The sequence below is a fragment of the Chanodichthys erythropterus genome, chromosome 3 (assembly GCF_024489055.1).
Source record: "Chanodichthys erythropterus isolate Z2021 chromosome 3, ASM2448905v1, whole genome shotgun sequence".
Classification (NCBI taxonomy): Eukaryota; Metazoa; Chordata; class Actinopteri; order Cypriniformes; family Xenocyprididae; genus Chanodichthys; species Chanodichthys erythropterus.
The window spans coordinates 37,296,118-37,317,561 of NC_090223.1; the positions used below are offsets into that span (position 1 = coordinate 37,296,118).

A 21,444-nucleotide genomic window follows, 5' to 3' on the forward strand; every position below is an offset into this window, starting at 1 on the left:
ACCCTCCAATCCTAACCACCCTGCTCTGAGTCGGTCTTGAACCCCTGCCCGATCGCTGCTGGCATGCGAGGCGAGTGCACTGACAATGACACTAAACACCGCATTCTCTAACAGTCGTCAGTGTGCAGTTTTTTAACTACAAAGCTCTCACTATCTGGCCGCTGTTACACACGCAATGCGAGAGCGGATGTCTGTTTATCACAGCTGACGCACAACAAAATAATGCTTCATGAAAAATAAAGCGCAGATGATGAATGAACAACGAAGAAACACAAAAAAATGAACATACAGTACACAAGTGTAAATACAAACATGAGTTTGTTGTTCTTGCTTAGCTCTCTCCAGCGCTGGAAAGCTTTTCTAATATTAACGCGGGTCCTAAAGCGCTTGCCCGGTCATAAACCTTCATTCCAGTGATATTCTTTTTGAGCTCTTTTGTATTATGTCTCATCTCTCGTTCTGCAGTTTTTTTTCTTATTATTTTCAAATCTCCCTCTTGTTCGCTCTCTCTCCTCGACCATCATATGCCCCCTAATGCTGATTGGCTAGATGTTTGTTGTTGGTGTAACTTCCAAACAGTGTATTTGAAATACTACTGAGTCCACCTTTAAGACAATTATAGATAAAACAAACCTATTCAAAAAAGGCAATAAAAAAGGTTCTAATGTGACCATATAAAAAAAAAAATTAAATACTGTAGTTTTAATTAAAAAAAAAAAATGATAAAAATAAATAAATAAAAATCAACCCCAAAGACAAGGTCCCTATATTTGAAGAAACAACTAACTGCCAACAGTCAGAAAGACTGCTGTCATTTAGCCAGGAAGATGCAGAACATGAGCAAGAGAGAGAGAGAGAGAGAGAGAGAGAGAGAAAACAAGAAATTCAAGACCCAACGGAGAGATTCTTCTCCGAGAGGCCGCCTGACCCAGGGTGATTTAAGATGCCTTCAGGCTGCACGGTCGCCACCCTGTCTGGTTGCCCCCCGCTGCACATTGTGCGGACACTGGGATCAGTTGATGCCGCCTGAGCCAACATGAGATGCGCTGCACGCGAGCAGCATATGGCTGTTAGACTGGGCCAATGACTCATCAGATGGCAATGCTGACCGGCCTGAGGATGCACTGTAATACAGAACTACTGTCTGATGATGAACAACTCTGAAAAAATGCCAAGACACATTCTCATCAGCTTGTAACACCTTTTCACAATGAGTTGAAAGGGAACCGTGTGGTTGTGACATCATGACACAAACCCGACTTAAAGGAAATTGCATTCTTGTCAGTGCTTGAACCCATGTGGTGGACTGACGCGAAAAGACAAACATTTGCGGTTGATGTTAAATGGGTTTAAGGTAAACTGGCATGTTGACAAGTAGGAGAAGCGTAGTCAGGGCTGTGGCCCAGCAGTTAACACGCATGCTCAGACACGATGCAGGGTCAAGCCCATATACAGTCTTTTCTATACTTTCAGAGTCAATAAAAAGTAATTAAAATAAAAGAGAAATAAAATTTAGCCTTAGTGATATAAGCTTACCAAAGTTCACCAAAATAAAACTTATTATTTGCTTTACACACTATGCTCTACTGTTTAAAAGTTTGAAAAATGTTCAAAAATAAATAAATAAAAAAAGGAAGTTAATACTTTAATTAGCAAGGATGCCTTAAATTGATCAAAAGTGACAGCAAAGACATTTATAATGTTAAAAGATTTCTGTTTCAAATAAATGCTGGACTTTACATCCATTAAAGAATCCTGAAAAGAGCATAACCATTTCCACAAAAATGTTAAGCAGCACAATTGTTTTCAACATTCATAATAAGAAATGTTTCTTGAGCATCAAATCATCATATTAGAATGATTTCTGAAGGGTCATGTGATACTGAAGACTGAAGTAATGATGCTGAAAATACAGCTTTGCCAACACAGAAATAAATTACATTTTAAAATGTATCGGAAAAAAATAGTACATGTAATATTTCATAATTTTACTGTTTTTACTGTATTTTGTTGTGAGCACAGGAGATTTCTTAAAAACAAAAAAATCCTACCAACCCAAGACTTTTAAACCATTCATTAGATCGCTCACAAATGAGCCCATTAGCACAAGAAATAAGCTTCAGCTAAATGTCTATGATAAAGCTCATTTAAATACTTTTAGAATTTTAGAAGTCATATAACAACGTGTTTATAAAACTACTGATTGGGTCCAACTGATGCCTGCAGACTGGAGCTGGTCTGTGAAATGAATACGATGAGCAGTAAAGTCAGGTGGAAGTAAACAACATCAGCATGCATCGAATCAGACTGCTCAAAAAACAACAGCCATGCTCGTCTCAGACATGAGCGAAGTGTGACAGTGAGATTGTCATGAGCTCGCTCCATTGCTCCGGGCATCCAGAGAAGGGCAGCCATGTTAGACACACGGAAATGAGCAGTGACAATTCTCCCGGCATCACAGGTACTCGCTCTGCCAATTCCTCATCCAGGCATCTAAAAAAATAGATGCATTTGACATTTTTCCCCCCCCTAAAACATACTGTAGATAAACTTTTTGCCATTTTATTGACATTAAAAGATCCAGCATTTCTGACATGAGCACCACAGCTTGATGTGTCTCGACATGCGCTAACCACTACACCCCAGCACTGACCACTCTAGATCAACTTAAAATGTTTGGTCAGGTTCGCACTTCCATTTTCTATTTGCAGGATGGGCAATTTATCTAAATTAATGCAACAAACTACCTGAGACTAATTATTCCTATCACTGCCAAAAGCAATTGGAGAGTGATTGAACATCCTAACCTACATATGAATGAACTAGTGACATGGTGGCCCTGGTTGGAAGGTTAGGAGACATAAATATCACCCTGACAGGCCCACAGGCTGAACGCCCAGCCCAGGCGCGTCCCAGGCGGAGGCTGCCAGATGCAGATCCATCATCCAAACGGCCAGAACAGAGAAAATATCCACTGTGACGGGGAGTAGAAACAGCAGGCTTGACAAACAAGGGTGGTCTGCTCCTCATTCAGAGGAGACGGGAATCATGGTGACATCTGAAAGCTAAACGACATGGGCAGCCCCTGCCAGAGCAGACAGGTAGCATTTTCACACTTCTAGGAGCCAGAGCAGAACCAGGGACCCTCTGACAGGCCCATCTCCTCACACATGCAACTGTGAGTCAACGACTGTAGCGTGACATCTGTCAAAATGTCTTCCAGACAGCTGGTGTAGGACAGGCAGCTCTTGTATCGGCCACGGACTGCAAACCACCAGTCTGACGAGAACCAGAGAGATGTGTCAAACGTGGTTCCTGAAGTATATTTCAGGTTTTGGATGTTTGGTCACAAGGTCAAAGGTCATGTGGGAATATTCTAAATAATGGACATAATACTCTTAAAAGAAAGAAATCTGTTATAGAAAAATTTTTTTTTGATTATATAAAAAGTGCTCATTATAAAAGAGGAAGGACCTCTGGGATGCTGGTTAGATCGTCCTTGAAAAAAATAGAGCTTAGCAAATTAAAACCAATGGATTAGAATGATTAGTTTGGTTAATACAAAAGAGTTTGTGTACGTGGTCTGAAACCGTTTACAGTGCACTTCAGATTAACATTAATAAAGGCTGTTGTACTTTTTCTTCAAGACACGAACCCAATGAGCTCAACGGAATGAAGAAATTAACTTACACTAACATGCTCTGAAAAAGGACAGCACTTTCCAGGAGATTTTTGGTTGAAACTCTCTTCACATCCAGATAGCAATCAATAACAGAAGTCGTCAATAATAGAATGTTCGTCCAATCTCCGACATCCTACCTGCCTGTCAACATATGCAGAGTTTTAGACGGCTTTGCAGACTCTGCTGTACGCATTCATGTGTTTTGGACACCTAGACATGACCACAACACAGCCATGAATGTCAGCAGAGACTGTGTCTACTAAAACAAACCCCTGTGAAGACCTTGTCGACTAGATAGCCATCGGCACAGATCCACAGCAAAGACCACAAGAACCAGACAAGTCCTCTGAATAGACCCCTATGGCCAGCTTCGTCTCCCTACCAGCGTGATAAATCTCATCTTCAAGCAGAAGGAACTGGATGAAATATTTTAAATGCTACCAATCCACAGCCTGATTTGACGTGTGATGCAGTCTGAATCATAATCACACCGTATTCGTTTGTTGGCCAGAGGAGAACCGGTTCCCCGACTGAGCCTGGTTTCTCCCAAGGTTTTTTCTTCATTGGGTTCCTTGCCATTGTCGCCTCTGGCTTGCTTAGTTGGGGACACTTAATATTCAACAATATTTTTGATTTGACTGCATTGACACCATTGTATGCGATCTGAACTGAGCTGGACAATGACATTATTGTTTTCTGCAGAACTGCTTAATAGATGAAATTTACTAAATTAATAATTTATGATCAACAGAACTGAATCAACACTAAACTTCAGAAGAACCATTACTACTTTCTTTTCAGAGCTGCTTGACGCCATGAATGAACTCTGTTCACATTTTTAAATCATCTTCCTGTTATGTCTATAACACTGTTTTGAAACAATCTGTATTGTATAAAGCGCTATATAAATAAAGGTGACTTGACTTGACGGTGCTGTAAGCTTTTAGTGACAGTAAACTGAGATGTAAGTATAGACATGGGGTGCACTCAGCACTGAGAGGAATTCAACATTTTATGTTGGCTTTGGCATGCATCACAATCATGCAAATGATTCAACACAGCACAACTACAATTCAAGGCTAAAGGTCACCTGAACATCGAGGGAAATGAAGTAGTATAAAAAGACACTCCTGTTGCATTAGCTAATTCATTCTGCTGTTGTTGCTCTGCTATTGCTTACGAAAAGCCAATGAGACACAGCAGCAACAACATATCAAAAATTAATAAACCGAACCAAGGAGAGTCATATTCATTTCCCAACAGAACAGAGCACAGTTGCCGTGCTTTGAATATTTCTGTGCTTGTCTTTCTGCAGGGACCCTGGAGGGAAGTAGGCAGGGGTTGTTGGTAGCTGATGCTAACCACTTTGTGGCATTAAACTGTGTTCTATATTTAACTCAAGTGGCGCTTGGGGGAGCCGGTGACAGAACAGAAGTTTGAATCTGAGGACAGGGAGCTATCAAGGATTAGAGCTATACTAAAAAAAACACAGCAGCCCGAATTTGTTGAACAACACAACACCTGGCAGGCCTGATCAGGGTAACACTTTATTAGTCTGAGCTAGCCCCGCTCACACTGGTGAAGAGTAATGACCTGAGCACAAATTATAAAAGTAAACATATAAATAACAGTTGTTATTAATAAATAAATAGCGTTATTTATATATCATTCATTCATTCATTCATTCATTCATTCATTCATTCATTCATTCATTCATTCATTCATTCATTCATTCATTCATTCATTCATTCATTCAATCAATCAATCAATCAATCAATAATTTGATTGACTGATTGAATTGTATTGTCATACAAACTATATGTTTAATAATTACTCATAAATGGATTTAGAAAAATTTTGCTAAAGCACTTTAAATGAAGTATAGCAATCTACCACTGTAGGACACTCCTGAAAATGACATGTTGACCCCCATGTGCATTTTTGAAGCACACTTTTTGCAGCACAGTTTGCTGAATTGCAAAATACACTACATTTGCTACACTAATGAAATTCCAAATGAGACTTCGGAGACCTCAGAGGTGTTCAAAAAGAGCCGAGTCATTCATGTCATGACACTTTGTGAAATTTGGTCACTTGGTTTTTTTGGTAGACAAGGCCTCTATGTTGATAGCTGGGTAATTCATAAATGAAGTGCCGAGATTAATAAACTTTGTACACACGAGCACCAGAGTTAGAAGCGCTTTTAATCTTCATCAGAAGGACAGGAGTCCACCTTTCCACTTTCTTTCCTAGAAAACACACTGAAACACTCACATATCACGCTAACTAAGATGCCCAAATCGGAGGTATAAGTCTGCTATAGTTCTGCATAACTCCATTGAGCCCAAATCTAATCACTGTACCTTCCAGCTGCTTGAATTCTGTGCCTGGCAGTTGACACATCATTACAGCACAGAAAGTGACATGAGGCACCCTGGGGATTCCTTCTAGCGGCTGTTTAAGTCAAGTTAGGAGAGCTCAACAATAACAGGCACCTCCATATCCATCCATATTCCATAGCCTAACTGCTGTGGATGACGATAAATAACTGCTCCGCTCCTCATCGATCCGTGTTCTCACATTTGGACCTTATGCAAATACACAGCCCAAAGCCAAACCAACACACTTATGTGGGTTTCACGGTGATACAGTCTCCTTGACTAATAGGCTTACCAGAGCTAATTCCATGCAAACTTTTGCATCATCCTCTGGAAGCAAAATAATAACATTCCCACAACACCCCCAAACCCCCTTTTCTCACATGGGGCACTACATTTTTGCTGTGCGCTTTTTCTCGCCTGACAATGAGTCTTTCCGCAAGTCAGCAGGGGGTGTGTAATAATTAGCCCCCAAGAGCGTCAGAGGGCTGTTTGTCATATAGTACTATGCAGAGAGGCACATTAGTAGCTCCAGGCCCAGGAGGGAGCTGCCGCTGACTGACTGCCAAAGCCTCACTGCCGATGGTGGTTGGCGGCAGCCACTGCATCAGTAGCTGACTCAAGATGTGCTCCCTCCCACCGAGTTAAAACACTGTACTTGTACTGTCATTTCAAGTGTGGAAAGTGGACGGCAATGTCTCCACAGATCGCTGAACAACGCGACAACTCTTGCTCTCGGCAGGGATGATTGAAAGACTATTGTACAATTTACTCATTATGAACTGCACTTTTTATTTTCCTAAAGATGATACAAACTTGTCTCACAACAATATGTTTTAATAGAATCTCTGATTTAAACATCAGTAGCAAAAATGGCATAAGAATTTGAATCATTTCCACGAATCAGTTCAAACTGTCCTTTTCAAAATGAATACATTAAAAATGTTGATTCAGTGATTTGCATCATTACTCAGAATTGCCATTTTCTTTAATACTATTAGTATAGTAATGAATCAGTTAAGACCGTAATTTTTAACGAAACAATTAAAATCGTACCCATACATTACTCAAATTTTCTATTCTCAAACAAGTTTAGGCATGTCCCATCTGCTGAAACAGATCCCGCCCCAAATTCACACAACTGGTTGAGTCCATGTTACTTTGAGCTGGTTGGGATAGACAAACAAACAGTAATGTTTTGAAAGCACCACAAAGCGACAATGTTTACATTTATTTACTTATACTTGATGATGCTACTTCCTTTTAAGCTATATTAGAGCAAATATGTAAATATAAAAAAATATATATATCAAATATTGTAAAAAAAAAAAAAAAAGAAAAAAAAAGAAAAATATTAAGATGATTTTTGAGATATACTGCACTACTAATGTTTGTATTAAAGAAGCTATAATGAAAGTAGAATTTTTCATGATTCATTCAGTAATCATCGAGTACTCGCAAGCAAATATTCATGCACAAACAGACCCAAGCTAACAAACATAGTTCTAGTTCACATAAGGACGTTCATAACCCTAGGCACTGTGGGCTTCATGGCATCTTGTTTTGCCCAAGAACATTCCGGTGGTTTTTGCACCTCAAAGTGCAGAACAGGCCAAACAACAGATATACAGATAACCTGTATAAACCAACAAGATCTGACACATTAAGACTTTATGTAACAGCAGGATCATGTATATGGGCTGTAATCAAACTCAATGCATTTTAACGGAACAGAGCATGAGCTGAGCATGAAGACATCTGTCAGATCACAAACAACACTGAACCAAAACTTCAGAGAGATTTTAAATAGCCAGTCATTCTAACATATTGATCTAAAGTGTATTTCACAAAATAGAAATGCTAAAATAGATTTTCAAAAGATAAAAAAGAGCCAAACTTCAAAGCCATAAAAGCTAGACCTTCTTCAAGGATTTTATAAGTGTCCCATAGTGGTTGTTGGAAAATTCAAGCTGGGCTTCAACAGTATTTAATCAAGGGTCTCCTGAGGCTTAATATGGTCAGTGGGTGATCTGTAAAGTACACACAGAAATAGCAGCCACCATATCTGCAAGAATAGACTGTAGTAAGCACATCTGTAAAAGACAAAATCATAGCGACTACTAATTGTTTGTTTACAGGTAAACAGAGACAGTTCATCCAAAAATAAAATTCTGACTATTTCATGGAATAAACAGAATAGCACATAAGTCATATTAACTACTTACTGTTACTTACACTATCGTTAAAATGCTTGGGGCCAGCAAGGACACATTAAATTGATCACTATGATATGGAGGCCGTATAAACCTCAAAGTAAAAAACAATTTGAATATCATGAGATATCGTTTAAAATAAACAAGTCGTAAATGTGAGATATAGTCACATTTTGAGATATACATTTCACTTGTAGAGCAGCTTGTTATTCGTTTACTCAAAGGGACCATTTACACAGAATGTGAGACGTAAGACAGTGGAACAAAAATAAACGCAAGCTCTTGAGACAAATGTTTAAAATTTGACCTTGAGCGCCACATATTAAGAACGCTGTGTCATGAGCAGGACAATGCAAAAGTGAGCGCAATGGTCAAACATGTCCATCTAGCGCATGTTGACATAAAAACTATATATAAAAATGGCATAATTTTCATTTTTTGGGTGAACTCTTCCTTATGTACTTCTTGTACATTTCACTCAGCATACTACAGAAAACACTTTCCCAGACCATCATGCACTGTTGTTTAAGTGTGTCACACAAGTGTGTCACACCTAAATGCATCTTCTAATAGCAAGTCGCAGATGTTTAACACTGGAAACGAGGGATACTCACTTGCAGGAGATGGAGTGCTGTATCCACTGACAGGAAGTCCTGGAAGTGCTGGAGGGGAGAGCCCTCCTAGCATATGAGGAAAGAAGTAAGGGTAGTGCGACATAGGGAAGCCCCCTAAAGGAGTGCCCAACCCTCCAGGGCTGGGGCAGGGGTTGCCGTTTCCAGACATGGCACGCTCAGATACAACACTGAGTCCCAGACCTCTGTGCAGGCTATCCGTGATGCCAGATGTCTACTTTCCCATCATGAGCTACTTTTGGTAATCCAACTAGGAGAGCTTTGTCTGCGATTGTCCGTGTGGTCACTTACTATTGTGGCTGTAAGACCGAGACAGGTTAATGACTGGTGATCCAGTGTGCGTACGAGCGGTTATGACGCCATTCGATCAGAGTGTACAGCTCACAGATATACCGCTCTTTGTTTTGGTGTTATGTAACACTCTGGATACAATCCCAATGTTCTCTTGGAATAGAAGAGTGTGAGGCAGTATATTCCAGCACTGTTTGACGGATATGTTATGTAGCAGCAGGGAAGCGCTTTGACTCTTCACGAGGACCTGAGCTCATTGCAATCCACCAGATTTCAGGAGGACTGACTTGGGCGATGTGACGCAAGAGGAATTGAGATGTCGTGCTCCAGAGGTCACAAAATGCTCTCGGTTCAAACCTGTCAGAGTGAGTCAGTCCAACGTGGTGACCTAAGAAAGAAAGAAAAAGAGTGGAAAGGAACAGAAGACACTTTTTAGTTGTCAGATGTGTTTGCGGGCATGCATTTCATATAGTGTGCATAGTGACCAATATAAGACAGAGCCGTAGTTCACTGATAAGCCACGCAAATATCACGTTCATTATCGCAGATATCGACTTCGATAATGAACGCGATATTGCGTGGCTTATCAGTGATCTACGGCTCTGTCTATTAAATGGCGCTCCATTTGAAAGCAGGTGATGGTGATTTAGCGGTAATCAGGGAACCGGCTTTACTGACGAAATGCGTGTGACAATTGCATGCGATATATCGCCCAGCCCTAACAGCCAGACTAATGTTTAATCAAATTACTGTGCAATTTCACAATTTTTAAAAGCACAAAAATGCTTTAAGGTCTCAATTCAATCAGGCCACATAAGAATTTTATCCAATCATTTTTTACAAGTCATGAGCACATGTTCCTGAAAATCACATTGTATGGAAATATCCAGTTCATTTCTATAGACTTTATTCACAGCAGCGCCATCTTTGATTTTTAACGGGAATGAAAGCGGGGTTCTCTTCAGTGGGTTGCACCATTATTTAATGTGTTTTTGGATTGTTTTGCTGATGAAACACTGCAAAAATATCTTTCCAAGAAATTTCAGTTGACAAAAAAATCCAGACAACAAAATTATAAGTGATCTGGGAGCTTTAAACAGCTTTTTACAGTGGATGCCATAGGTAAGTCTATCCCTCACAGCCTCGCTTTCATACCTGTCTTGGTGCTGCTCTGAATAAGGTCTAAGGCAGGGATGGACAACTCCGGTTCTGGAGGGCCAGTGTCCTGCAGAGTTTATCTCCATCCCTGATAAAAACTCACTTGCCTATAACTTTATACTAATCCTAAAGACCTTGATTAGCTGGTTCAGGTGTGTTTGATTAGGGTTGGAGCTAAACTCTGCTGGACACTGGCCCTCCAGGACCGGAGTTGTCCATCCCTGGTCTAAGGGATGTTCAGCTTGTCTGAATTAGCAACAGTAACCAAGGTGGAGGAGCTTAGCGAAGGGTGATTTCTAATGGTCATAATTCATAAAGTTCAAAGAATCGCACACTCCCCACCCTATGTGTGTTCATATTAAAAAAATTAATTGATGTTCTTTGTAAGAAGTACTAATAACAGTAGTATTCTCTGCTCTGTTCAACACATTATCATTAAATCCATTCTGCAGAATTTCCCTAAAATATCTGCAGAAAAAAACGCAAAAAGTCTGCCTTGTCAAATTGTCACCCTGCTCTCTAGATATTGTTATCAGTACTAGCCATTGTAAAACCTGTAACTCATTGTTAAGCACCACAGATCACACACATTTTAGATACAATGATTGAGGAATTCTGGTTTAATAATCATAGTAATGTGTTCCTCTTTCTTGCAGTTTCACATCAGAAACATCACAACACATCCAGTTTGACATCATACCTCAAAGAGAGTAAATAAACTGAGAAATTAGAGAAAGAAAGACTGTGAATTTACACACAGGGCCTGTTCTTGAGCACTGAACCCAGCTTGACAGCGTGGGAAAATGCTGCCAAGGTCTTCCCCAGTGAGCTTGTTAACTCTAGAGTTCCCTCAGGAACGCAGAGCAGGATCTTCACACAGACCGTCTGTCAGAAACCCTCATTAACACTATCTATCTGGGCATAACCTGAAAATGTGAGAGCACGAACTGTGAGGAGGAGGAAAAACGCTGTTTGAAGAACCAGTGATGAGCAAAAAAACTGTCTATCTGTAATCAGTTTGTCTGTCTGCAAGCCTGTCGTGCTTCTTCACCATCCTAGCGTCTATCTATCCTCACCTTCCAGGTCCATTTGTATTACCGTATCCGGTGTCTTTCTGCTCGACTCTACCCACCCCATCTATTCTCTAGACTACACAACAGATACGAAATATTGCACAAATAAATCTACTTCAAACATTCTCTCATATGGAATGTGGATTATGAATCTCCCTGAAGGCATGTGGAGAATCGTGGATGTACAGCTCGAGATAGCGTTCGAAGCAGGAAGGAGAAACTGAGAGAAAGAGAAGAAAAAGAAGGCAGCAAGAGGGAGAGATCAAAGCCGAAAGAGAGAGAGTGAAGACACCTTATTGTGCTCCACACGGCTCTCAAATCTCACTCATACATTATTAAACCGGTGTACTAAGTAGGTTAAACCCCACTGGTCCCCTTTACATAGCAATGAACTCACTAATTCAAACTAATTCATTGCCAGAGAGTGTGTGAGAACATGTGATAAAGAAAGATTAGAAGACTCATGTATTTGTGTGAAGGATAGATAGACACGAATAAAGACACCAAGAAGGAAAATGAGAGAGCTATACTGAACATTTGTGATATTATTCAGTAAGACGGTTAAATCTATTTTAACTTGATTTTATTATATTTATGACACGAAAAAAAATATTATGTAAATTTAGCTATTAGTCTATGATTGTTAGCTTTGAGGCTAATCTATATGCTAGTGTTTTCCTGAAAGTTGACAAAATGTATTATACGAGCACCTCTGAATTGTAGTTTTTTTCTTCTGTGAAAATGGACCAAAAATATTGATGACTCATCCTGCACTAAAAAGTTTGGTCCAATCAAATGCTTTCAAGAATGAGAAATTATATATTATATATTATATACACACACACACACACACACACACACACACACACACACACCGCCTTCCGTATTCAAATTATGGAAAAAACGGAACGGGCATTACGATAGGGAAGGCGTAGGATGTAGCATAAGCTTTTTGAACTGCAAGAGTTTTACAGGAAGGAAGCTAGATATTTTACTTCATAACTTGTTAAATATGGATATTTTTTCTTACACAACCGCATCGCTTTGCTTCAGAAGGCCTTTGTAAACCCCCTGGAGCCGTGTGGAGTATGTTTATGATGGATGGAGGCACTTTCTTCAGCTCATACTCGTTTGGTAAGCTTACTGCAATTATAAAGCTCCGATGCGTCAGGTTATTTATTAATATTTCTCTGATTCTGTTCATCAGAAAGAAGAAAGTCATATACACCTAGGATTGCTTGAGGGCGAGTAAAGTTTGAGCAAATTTTCATTTGAAAGTGAACTAATCCTTTAAGCAGTACAACTGTTTTCAACATTGATAACAATAAGAATTTTTTTCAGCAGCAAATCATCATATTAGAATGATTTTTTGTGAAGAATCATATGATACTGAAGACTGGAGTAATGATGTACAGAAATAAATTACATTTTAAAACAATCAAATAAAAACAGTTTTTTCACAAATTTACTGATTTTACTGTATTTTTGAACAAATAAATGCAGTGTTGGTGAACATAAGAGACTTCTTTCAAACACACAAAAAATGTTTACCAACCCTAAACTTTTGAACGTCATGATCAAACTACATCTAAATCTAAATCTATCAGCACATGTAAGAAAAATGTGCTTGCAAAGAGATTATTGAATCTTTATGAAACTACATTTACATTGATATAAGAACCCACAGGCCTATCACAAACAAGAGCAGTACACATACACCACATATATAACACACAGTTAGAATTAAAACACTCGCCAGCTGAGGAGACGGTCATAATCAGATGTGCTTAAGTTCACTAGAGTGAATAAAGGACACGCATACCCACACAAATAATCTGACAATGAAAGTAAGTGTGGGTGAAGGCACACTAGTTCCCATGCAAATCATACATGCAAGACTTGAAGGTGATAGACAGCTCAGCAAAAACAATGACATGCACACACTCAGAGTGAGAAACTCATGTTTCATACCAAAACATCAGAAGTGCCCTCTCTTTTCACACACACACATTGTGTCTATGTATAACTGTATCTATCCCCCTAACCCTACCCCTAATAATTATGTAATAATCTCACTTTCTGCATTTTTATAATTTTAATATAACATTGTTTATTATGTTTTTTAAGCCATTTTAATCACGAGGACTTGGGAAATGTCCTCACCAACCACATCTACGTTGTAATACCAGTGTAATACAGAGTATGAGTTGTTGCCTTCTGGGAGGAGGTTTAGAGTTTCTCGCTGCAGATTAAATACATTTAAAAACTCATTTATTCCTGTGTCTATAAGCTGTTAAACAGTGGCAGTATGGAGTTGTAATTTTATTTTATTCATATATTTATTTATTCTTTTTCTTTTTTTTTTATTGCTGTGTTATTCTGTTGATATTGTTCATTTTTATTGTTTGTGATTGTTGATTAATGTGTGTTAATTGTGAGCCTACTGCAGCATGGGTGATGGCCCAAGACTAATTTCTCCAGGAGGGACAATAAAAGTTTACCTTAATACCATGTCATTATATAAAGTTGTGTCCTCATATAATCATATAAACAAGCACACACAATATGATTAAATTTAATATAATAATAATATATTAAATACAATATGCTGTATATATTTAACATCTAAGCAGTTGACACATAAATCAGCAAGCCTTTAAAAAACTAATAACGTAAAATCAGTCACAAAATAATCAAGGTCATAAAATGTATATTTATGAATAGTCATATACGACAAAAAAAAGTCATATACGACTTTAACTGAACTTTAAGTTATTGCGTGACAAATGTCCTTTTGAAAGAGATGTTATCTCCTCTGACTGGATGAGCAAACTTTAGAAAGTCACTCAAGAAATTCACAAATACTCATCACTAAACCACATGCTATCTATTTTTAGACAAGATCTATTTAACATACCTATTCCTTTTTTACTTCAACATTTGCAATGTTAAAATTATGTGGAATGGATTTTTTATTTTTATTTTTTTTCATTTTCATTCATTTTATTAAAATTTTTAACAGTTTTATAAATATAAGCCTTTAAATTTTACCATTCAAAATCTTTAATTGTCTTAAGGACAATTTGTGCATACTTCATGTCTGATCTGATGAACAAAAGACATGCAATGTCAATCACTAATGTATATTTGTATGGAAGGAGATGTTTCATTAGAAATCTAGATCTCTGCAGTCATAAATTATCAATCTTTCTATATATAGACACATACAGTGCATCATTCATTCATAATGCACGCTCTTCAGCAATGTGCCTTTACAATCTCATCTTATAAATGTTTTAGTGCTTACCTTAACCAGCACCACATGAATCTCATGCAATGTGTGTGTGTGAACATATTTAGGCTCTATATCTGTTGAAATATACACATTTGTGCACACACATGTTTCAAAACATGCCGTTTGGTTGTTTCTTGGACCAGGGAGACTATATTTGAATGACAACAGGGGATAGAAATGGTATATCTTGAGGCAATGCTGAGAAAACAGAGCCTGAGTCTGTGTGTGAGAGAACAGAGGATCTGGCAGGCTGAGGGAAATGTGCAATAACAAAAGGTCAAGGTTCATGGCCTAAGATTCAGGAACCTTGACCTTTGCTATTTCAGCATAACTGGGAGAGACATGTGGACCTACTTTAGGAGCTAACACACACACACACACACACACACACACACACACACACACACACACACACACACACACACACACACACACACACACACACACACACACACACACACACACACACACACACACACACACACATGCATGCACAAACATTTCAAAACACACACACACACACACTTCAGTGTTTCCTTTTCACTTTCCAAGCTGCCTGTGGCATTGGTCCATGTCTCACATATTTGCACTAATGAATGACTTAAATGTCAGAGTCAGTGAAAGCAACATTCAGCAACAGTGGTAAAGACTGCAAGTGTCAACAGTATTTATTGTAAATTATCATGCCAAACTATAACCCTGCAACAGAATCAACCATGAAAAATACATTTCACTGTGCAAAGTGAAGCAGAACTACATTATTTCAAGTCGACCTAAAACATGTCCAAAATTGTAATATTGTGGAATAATTCAATAATTTAATTTTAGAGCCGTTTTCATTTAATTAAGAGCTGTTTTCTATTTTATTAGTATTTAAAACAGTTGTGGTTCTTAACATTTGTGTGGAAATCATGTTTTTTCAGAATCCTTTGATACATAGAAAGTTCAAAAGTACAGCATTTATTTGAAATCGAAATATTTTGAAAGATTATAAATGTCTTTGCTGTAACATTTGATTAACTGAAAGTGTCCTTGCTATATATTATATATATATATATATATATATATATATATATATATATATATTTTTTTTTTTTTTATTTTTTTTTTTTATACATTTTTTTTTTTTAATGAGCCCAAACTTTTGAATGGTAGTGTATCAGTTGTTGCCCTATTTCTGTGATATTTAGGCTAACAACTGATAATAAGTAATACATTTATTAAAAATAAATACTGGATATATTTAATGGATCCTGCTCATTTCCCTTAATTTTACATTTAAATTATCTTTGTCATCATGTAATGCTGACGTATATCAATAATTAAAAACACTAACAAATAACACTTAAATACAATCTTTACCAAATCTTAAAATGCATATCCACTTTTCATCCTGCAGGATATATTATACAATTTGTGATTTACTTGTAACATTTAAAATGACTGAATTAAGTTACTATTTATTTAGTTTTATTCAGGCAACATTTTAATATCAGCATTTATCACTAACTTGAAAATAAATAACAGACAAAACTTTAACATCAGTGCACATCTAAAAGCACAATTTTACTGAGCATGCTTAAAGGTTACATCACTGCAGCCACCACTTATCTTTCTATGGTCTCAAAGCATCACGGATTAAAAAAAAAAAAAAACACATACTTGCGCGCACACACAATGATATACGACGTCTGGGACGATTGCTCTCTTGCTACAAACAAACCAAAACCACTGGGGAAGAAACCGCCCTTATAAAACACTCCCTAATCTAAACGACATTCACTCCGCACACACATAGATACTAAAACTCCCTCAATACATGTATGCGGCCAAACTGTTCAGTCAGACACAAAACTATATGTGAGGGGAGGAATATTAGAGGAAAGTGACACTCTTTCCATGAGAAAACTCCTTTGGGGACACTTAAGTATGCTGCAAGAAACGTTTGGCCAAAGGCCCTTGGAAAGAGACCACACATTTAAGGGGAGTAAGAGTTAGAGTATCTGGCAACCTTTCAAAAGAGAGAACAGGGTGTGTAAACATACTGCAAGGCAAGAAGAGGGAAAAAATAAAGGGAACTGGCAACCTTCCTGACAGGTTTTAAGGAGTAAGTGGTTGGATTGAATCAGCCAATGGAAGTTTAGAGTAAAAACTATTCCTAAAGGATCTGGCTGTTGTCTAGACCACAAACGGAGGGGGTTTTAAATGCCGTCCCCAAGGACTTCCTGGACTTGGACTGCTGGACTCATTGATTAGCATTTGCTCAAGGCCAGAGGTCAATACATTGTACTTGGCATGGCCATGTCTACAAGCACCACTGTCAGATAAAGTGCTTGCTGAACACACACACACACACAAACACACACACACACAAACCCAGAAAGAGAGAGAGAGAGAGAGAGAGAAAGAGAGAGTAAAACACAATTTCCTCTCTGAAAAAGGTTGTTTTTTGCTTCAATGTCTTTTTGTTAAAGATGTCTCTGTTCATTAGCATTAGCCATTAGAGAGCCATGAGAGAGAGGGAGGTGGAGGAGGAGGGGGAAAAAGACAGAGAACGAGAGAGATGATGAAAGTCCATAGCCCAGTAATGGGCTCTATTTCCCCTTCCCCTCGTCCATTAAGACAGCCAAATGAAATGAAGGGAAATGAATTGAGACTGCAGACATGTGGTAAAGGAGACAAGTGGGAGAGAGGGAGGTTCGAGAAGAGAGGTAGTTTCAAAGGTCATTACTATAGGTATGAGATGAGCAGAGGTAATAAATCCATGCACTAAACGAGGGCTATCACCTTTATGAGGGAGAGAGAGCTAAATGCATGTGTACGCCATGCATATAGATTGTGCCAAGGGAGCGTTTCAATTAGACAGGAAGAAAGGCTTGATCTATAGATACACTCACAATCACTGTTCATTCAATGCATTTGTCGCTTGCATGTTAGGAGCAGGCCTACAAAATCACATGTGTTTACATGTTTTGTGTACACTACCATGATGCCAATTAGGAATGTACCGATACTGAAATTCTGACAAATATGCAGATAATTATTTTCATGTTATAGCTGATAACCGATAAATTGCTAAATGAATGTTTAAATTAATGGTTAAAGGGGCAGTAAGCGATTTCAGAGAAACAATGCTGATATTTGAAATCAACCCAAAACAAATTCAAATTCAAAATCATTGCTCTGTCCCCAAAATGCATGAGCATGCAATGCAAGATAATAATTCATTGTGAAAAATAAAGAAAAGATGATGAACAAATGACAAGGAAGAACAAAAAATGTACACAAGAGTATATATAAGTAAGAATCCATTGTTAGCCACCAGAGGCACAGCAGCTCCAGACAAACAATGACACCCAACACTGTTACACAACAACAACAACAACAACAACAACAACAACAACAACAACAACACCAACAACAACAACAACAACAACAACAACAACAACAACAACAACAACAACAACAACAACAACAACAACAACAACAACAACAACAACAACAACAACAACAACAACAACAACAACAACAACAACAACAACAACAACAACAACAACAACAACAACAACAACAACAACAACAACAACAACAACAACAACAACAACAACAACAACAACAACAACAACAACAACAACAACAACAACAACAACAACAACAACAACAACAACAACAACAACAACAACAACAACAACAACAACAACAACAACAACAACAACAACAACAACAACAACAACAACAACAACAACAACAACAACAACAACAACAACAACAACATATCTTGGTTCTGTGAAAAATAACAAAACCAATGTTACTCACGTATGGAACAGAAACAACGCAAACAGGCCTTCTCGCTTAAGTCTCTTGCTAACACTTTATTTTAGGGTCTTTTAACTAGTTGCTTATTAGCTTGCATATTACTAGAGTATTGGCTGTTTATTAGTACTTATTAAGCACATATTAATGCCTTATTATGCATGACCTTATTCTACATTCTTAATCCTGCCCAATACCTAAATTAAACAACTACCTTTCTAACTATTAATAAGCAGTAAATTAGGAGTTTATTGAGGGAAAAGTCGTAGCTAATAACCCTTCTTTTCCCAGTGATATTCCTCTGACGTTTCCTCTTTTTGTAATGTCTCTCAGCCATCTCTCTTTCTACAGTCTTTCTTCAAAATCTCCCTCTTGCTCACTCTCCATCCTCCCCCATCATGAGTGACACGCCCCCTAGTGCCGATTGGCTACAAGTGTGTTGTGGTGTTTGGTCCGATCCACTTTGAAAATCATTTCACCATTAATGGTTACATTTATAATTGTATTCCAATTTGTCTAAATGGAAAAATAAAAATGAATTTTTCCATGAATTTAGCCATGATAACATATTTAGTTATGAAAAACTATGTTAAAATAAAAATTAAACTAAATTACATTAAATGTAGTTCCAAGCGTAGGTTTGGGTGATGCCTAAACATTCAATCCTGTCAATCATCATTATGAGCGTTTATAAGCAGTAGTCCATGCGTCATCTCAGCAACATCCCCATCTCCTCCTCCAATTCTCTTATTCTTCCTCTGCGCAGTACTGTTACAGGGTGGGTTAGCTCGGAGCTCAAGCCTCCTTCGAGGTCAGCAAGCCAAGTTTGTTTACTATTAAGACTGAATAGGCAGGCGAACCCATGAAAAAATAGATATGACTCAAATATATTGTGCATTCCTAATGGTAATACGATACGGTCTTACGATACTGATTATATGAACTTGAATACTCAAGTACTGCAGTATATATCATTTCATGACAATTTTATTTGCCATATTTAATCAGCAAATGTTTCAGACAAATGCCAAAGGTTGACTGAAAATAAAAACCGTACGGGTACCAAGGGTACAAAATAGTGGAGCAGCATGTCACTCAAGTGGCACTCAAGGATGAACCCTCTTTTGTCCTTTGCAGCTACACACAAGCAGAAACACACACACACACACACACACACACACACACACACCTGGTATTTGAGAAAAGGTTACTGGCTGGATGGTGAATGTGTGTTTTAACTGCAGGTGGTCAGTAAGATTAATAGCATCCGTCAAAGATAAGAATGTGTCCAAAATTCCAAAGCTCCCATTGTTATGATACATGTTTCCTGGATGAATATCCATACATATCTATATGCTATAATGAAGATGCAGCTAATACTGAGTGATAAATTAGACTTGACAAAACATATAAAAGGATTAAATAAAAGACAAGACTTTTTTTTTTTTTCTTTCTTGGTGACTGGAACCCATTGTAGTGTCATATTACCTAATTATGAGTGTTTGTGTGAATTAAAGGAATAAAAGAGAAAGAAAAAGACTATACATGCTTCTACACATATGCATATATGTTTCCATTGTAACCAAAAGTTATGGAAAAGACTTTACACAATTTTGTGATCTCCTAACTATACTGTTTCCCAGAAACCCAAGGGTGTCCTCTTGTTACCAGGTGATTTCCATTAGGTCTTTCCATTAATGCCCATCAAGAACACTATGTTTTTGACACCTCACTTTTGCTTTTCTTTCTCTTCCTTAAAAAGTGAACCATGGCACACATAACCCTATTACTGAGGGGCTTTAAAATCAGGCCACCAGGACACAGAAAACGAGAGAAAGAGATTGGCTACAAGTAGGCATGCTGGGCTCTTATTGCACACAGAATGAGGCAGAAACCGAATTCTTGACCTCATGCCCTAACTACACAAATTACCTTCCTTCCTTATTTTGCAAACGGGCAGACAATTTTCAATCTAAAATGAATCCAATCCATTGAAGTGCCTCTATCTATCAGGATAAACCCCAGGAAGTGCAAACCATGCTGCATGATATGAGAATATGCATTAGAATATGGTCAGTGGAACAAACAGAAATAAGCTTAATGTGACCCAAAGGCTTTGCACAGAGATGCAATATTAGTACACAGTGATTCTGACATACAAAATATCACATTATAAGGATAGGTCACCCAAAAATTAACATTCTGTCATTATTAACTCACCCTCATGTCATTCAAAATGCCTGTATCTTTCTTCCATAAACAGAGAAGTTAATCAGAATGTTGACAATAGCTGTGTTTCCATCCACAGTTGCGAATTTAACTTATGCACAGAATTGAAATATAGGGGGAAACATTTGCGAATAAAGCAGTGTTTCCATCCAGTTAGACAAACAGAACAAAATCGTCACTTCCTGATAAACAGGTGCCAAATATAACTAAGAAAAATGTAAGTTTCTGCAGTAGGAGGAGCCACTGTGGGTTTTTTCATTTACATTATAAATTAAGAAACATAACATTTCTTATTATTATTATCAATGCTGAAAACAGTTGTGCTGCTTAATATATTTGCAGAATTTTTCAGGTTTCTTCGATGAAGTTTTAAACAGCATTTATTTGAAATACAAATCGTTGGAACATTTTTATTTTAAAATGTTAACATTTTAAAAGTATTCATCTTATTAATAATAATAATAAAATCATACGGACCCCAAATTTGGTAGTGTAGCGTATATACAAAAAATAGCTTATCAAGACATGTCAGGCCAGGTTTGACATCTATGATGCAAAGTGTCATTCTTCTATTGTGTCTCATAGCATCAAATTTGAATATGCACATTGTATTGAGTAATAGCAAAGAGGATGTTTAGTAAATAAAGGCTTTGGTAATAAAATGTCAGTCTTTCCTCAGA

At 37.8% G+C, this 21,444-nt stretch overlaps 1 protein-coding gene across 7 annotated transcripts in view; it reads right to left on the reverse strand.

Moving 5' to 3' along the window:
* Nucleotides 1-21,444, reverse strand: part of rarab (retinoic acid receptor, alpha b) — a 123,044-nt gene that overhangs the window by 58,235 nt on the left and 43,365 nt on the right. For all 7 annotated transcript variants that reach the window (XM_067382093.1, XM_067382097.1, XM_067382091.1 and 4 more), the window contains one exon: nt 8,888-9,584. In XM_067382093.1, coding sequence (XP_067238194.1) covers nt 8,888-9,056 — 169 coding nt within the window. In that variant the 5' untranslated portion in view covers nt 9,057-9,584. The remainder of the gene's footprint in view (nt 1-8,887; nt 9,585-21,444) is intronic.